The 4,619-nt window shown below is 34.6% G+C and overlaps 1 protein-coding gene across 1 annotated transcript; it reads right to left on the minus strand.

The window, feature by feature from the left end:
- Positions 1 to 566: 566 nt before the first annotated feature.
- Positions 567 to 1,877, minus strand: LOC111831976. Its single transcript, XM_023787895.1, has 2 exons — positions 1,240 to 1,877; positions 567 to 1,143 (listed from the first exon to the last, which is right to left on the minus strand). Exons 1-2 carry the CDS (start codon positions 1,875 to 1,877, stop codon positions 567 to 569), a joined length of 1,215 nt encoding a protein of 404 aa, XP_023643663.1.
- Between the last annotated feature and the right edge of the window lie 2,742 nt (positions 1,878 to 4,619).

Below are 4,619 nucleotides of genomic sequence, written 5' to 3' on the forward strand. Positions count from 1 at the left end.
AGAGATACATAAAGAATGTTTAGAAGTGTGAAGAAACACTTGGTCAAATCTTGTCCCAAATGGGATAAGAACCCACAACCATTGCTTTGAGGTAGGAAATGGCTTGTCTAAAGTTGTTTAGGGTTAGAATATGTTATAATACAATGAATTTGATTTATTACAATTGTTAGAGATGCATGATGAATGTTTAGAAGTGTGAACAAAGATTTGGTCAAATCTGACCCAAATGGGATAAGACCAACTCCATCTAAGAGAACTCATTATGAGTTCTGTTCAATATTTTTATTAATAATTTTGAAAATTTTTTGGTTGAGAACCTCTTACAAATTTATTTAATTTATGTATGTCCAATGATTGAGTTCTCAAGTTGGGGTTCTCTAAAATATATATATATATATATATAGATTTTTAAAAATTCATAATATTTTAACTAGAAGTAAATTTGTTAAAATTTATAAATATAACTTGAATTATAAAAAAAAAACTTATTGCAATTCAAAAATTTATTTAAAACATGACATAAATGTAAAAAAAAAATACAAATCGTAAATGAAAAAAACGATTAGTTAATCTTCAGGTGTGCTAAATTTCTGCCATATATGCTCAACCAAATCATCTTTCAATTGTTGATGTTTTGTTCGATCACGAACTCGATTTCGAATGCCCATCAAATTGGTGAGATTTGAAGGCATGTATGTAGAATACGTGGAATCCACTTGTGAAGTTCGGTTTGATTCTACTTGAGCCCATTCTGATACATTAAACTGAGTGTATCCATCTCGTTCGTTTTCTACTATCATATTGTGCAATATGATACATGCTCTCATAATCTTTCCTATTTTTACCTTATCCCAAATCAGAGCGGGATTTTTTACAATTGCGAATCGAGCTTGAAAGACTCCAAAAGCACGCTCGAAATCTTTATGAACAGCTTCTTGACGTGTAGCAAATAAGGATGCTTTCGGACTTTGTGGCATTGAAATTGATGGAATAAAAGTTGCCCATTTTGGATAAATACCATCAGTGAGATAGTAAGCAAGATGGTACTCGTGTCCGTTGACAATGTAATTCACTTTGGGAGCATGACCTTTTAATATATCATCAAAAACTGGTGAGCGATCGAGAACATTTATATCGTTTAAGGTACCTGGAGGTCCAAAAAACGCGTGTCATATCCAGAGATCTTGTGAAGCTACAGCCTCTAAAACGATTGTTAGTTTTCCAGATCAGCGTGTATATTGTCCTTTCCAAGCGGTTGGACAATTTTTCCACTCCCAATGCATACAATCGATGGAACCTATCATCCCGGGAAATCCTCGTATCTCTCCAATATCAAGTAGTCGTTGAAGATCTTCTGCTGTTGGTCTTCTCAGGTACTCATCTCCGAACAAATATATGATTCCTTCAACAAAATTTTCCAAACATTTTATTGCAGTGCTTTCACCAAGGCGGAGGTATTCATCAACCGCATCAGCCGCACAACCATATGCCATCATACGAATTGCTGCTGTAGCCTTTTGTAGTGCAGAGAGACCAAATCTTCCGGTTGCATCTCTTCTTTGTTGAAAGAATGGAAATTCAGTTGATAGTCGATCAACAATACGCATGAACAAGGACTTGTTCATTCTAAAACGGCGTCGAAATAGCTCGGGAGGGTATATTGCATCATCACTGAAATAATCGCTCCATAAGCGGATATGTCCTTGTTCACGTTGTCTTTCAATATAACGTCGTGTTTTCTTTGATTGGGTTGCTTCTTGATGATCACCATGATGAACGAAGAAGTTTTCGTATGCTTGATCGAAAGCATTATCAAAGGCATTATCAAAAGCATCGTCTAACATTTCGGCAAAAGTATCATCGGAAGAAGACGACATTTTTTATTATAGCTAAGTATTATAAAGAGATATGAAAATATTAAAATAGACTACTTTAGAAAATATTAGAGAACACTAATTTGAAAAATATTAGAAAAGACTTATTTAGAAAATATTCGAAAAGACTAATTTGGAAGATCGAGAAAAAGTAAATATGATATGACGAGTGTTCGTTTTAGGTGATAAGAAGAGTGTTTGTTTTGTGATAACTTGAACCTATGCTTTGCGACATTATATAGGAAAATTTGAAGTGATTCAATCGTGGAAAATGTTGTGGTGTACAAACGTTGAATATATTAGCGGTGTGAGATAGAAGAAAACAAAAAAAGATACATTATTGACAGACACATTTAGTAAAGTTGTGGTAAAGAGAAAAAATGAATACAAAGAAATCCACTATGTTTGCATCTCATAATACATAAAGTGGTCCTCATAATACATAAAGTTGTCCCATATTTCCAAGATTGAATCAATGTTCTATCCCTCTTCACGGGTATTGGAGGTGGAGACGTGGCACTTCATCTTTAAAGTACTGAGCTAGAGATGAAGCATGATTGATGCTTTCACGTACTGCATCCAAGGAAAAACAAAACCAAATTTGATCATAATCAATCCAGGTCCAAACACCATTATTCAAGCAATTTGTAAAAACAAAAAAAAAGTGAAACAGATCTTGTTAAACTCACAAAATGATCCAACCTCAGACATTGATCTACAAACTGATTCAAAACAGGTTCAGATTCAAGAACACAAACAGATAAGCAACTAACTGATTAAAAAACATTTATAGAAACAGATTCGATCCTATTACACAAACAGAAACAATTACAACTTATTACACAAACATCAGCTACAATAAAACAAAAACTGTTTGAAGAACACAAAGACAAACCGAAACCATTACAGAAGAGAATTGATAATATTACACAAACATGAACTGATTTAAAACATTAAACTGACATTAACACAAAATGACACAAACACAAACTGATATTAGCATAAATTGAGTCAAACATAACTGTCATTAGCCATCCAACATGTCATTAATCAGCTTCTTCTGTAAGGCAATTTCTATCTCAGTAAGCGGCTCTGTTTTTGCAAGGAGGCTTTCAAGCATTTTATGCTTACTCTGCTTCTCTTTGGCAGCAAAATCTGCTTGCTTTTGTTGCCACATCTTCTCTTTAGCAGCATAATCTACTTGCTTAAGCTGCCACATTTTCTCAAAATCCACCTGAGATGTAGATGAACCTACCACATTGGCTGGATTTGTCACATTCCTTTTAGCCTGTGCCTTGGAAGCCTTAATACCAGAGGGCCTAGCCATTTCCTCTTCCTCTGCATGACTTGGTGGCTGAGAGCTTGAAGACTGAACTAACCCTTCTTGGCACTTTCTTCTTTTACCCATTGAAATCCCTTTATTACATGTAGATGAACACCATTTTTGATCATGTCTCAGCTCTCTCCAAGCATGCTCTAGTGTGAACTTCTTCTTCTGATCATTGAAGTAGATTTCGTATGCCAGCTTCATCACATCATTCTCAGTTTGTCCACTTGATCTCTGACTTGTTGCAGCCTCATAGGCTCGAACAACCTTGCAAACAATATCATTGATCTTCCCCCACCTCTGCTTACAATGAGAAACCTCTCTCTTTTGCATTCCAGCAACTTTTGAACTTGCTGCATAATAAGATGCAATCCTCATCCAAAAGGCTTGAGCCTTTTGCTCATTACCAACTATGGGATCCTTGCTTGTGTTAAGCCAGGCGCTTATGAGCACAAGATCTTCAACTGATTTCCAGTTTTTTTCTTGAGCTTCGGTCTTCAAGTGTGTAGTCACCTTCACTTGGAGCATCAGAACATTGTGTACTGAACACATGAACTTGTGATTCACCAAGTTCAATACTTGGTGAAACACCATCATAAGGACTGACTTCATGGGTTTCAGAATCTTGTTGACTATTTAATAGTTCCATGAAGCCAGAAGAGGGAGTATAAGGAGAGGGCGTATAAGGAGAGGGAGAATATGGATTCATTTTGTGGTTTTTGTTGTATGTGTTTTGAAACTAATGAAGGCTTCATTATATAAGGGTAGGTTTAATTAAGTAGGTTGTTTACAGTTTTGGTTTCTGTTATCAATGTGAAAATAAATTTTTTACCTACTCTGAAAACTACCAAGCATAAAACATAGTGTACATATATAACTACAACCTAAGCATTAAACAGATTGTACATATAACTACCAAACATTAAGCAAAACAGTCAATAACTATGATGTAGACATTCCTAATCATTTTCTAACAAACAGTGATAACAAAAAGCACTATGCAAAACATTTATAACAAAACAGACATAAATCATTAATAAATAAAACAGACACAAAGCATTAATATATAAAAGAGACTCAACTCTTACCTAATCACCTAATCTATTTCATAACTCATCAGAGATAAATATCAATAAATGACAAAGGAGAACCAAAACGTGAACACCAAAACTGAAACCAATTCAACTACTTTTGCTCTTTTAATCAAGGGGAGAAGAAATGAGAATTGACCTGTGATTTTTTAAAACACTCTCCCAAGCAGAAGTATGTATACAAGTCTGAACAAATCTCCATGCTTCATGTCCTCAGCTTTTATGACAGTATGAAATCAGAAATCATCAATAAATACTTATCCAAAATGAAAATTCACTAAAGAAACTAACCTTACACTAATAGGAATTGAATTCTCACCTGTGATC

This window comes from Capsella rubella, unplaced genomic scaffold, assembly GCF_000375325.1.
Source record: "Capsella rubella cultivar Monte Gargano unplaced genomic scaffold, Caprub1_0 scaffold_57, whole genome shotgun sequence".
In the NCBI taxonomy this organism is placed as follows: Eukaryota; Viridiplantae; Streptophyta; class Magnoliopsida; order Brassicales; family Brassicaceae; genus Capsella; species Capsella rubella.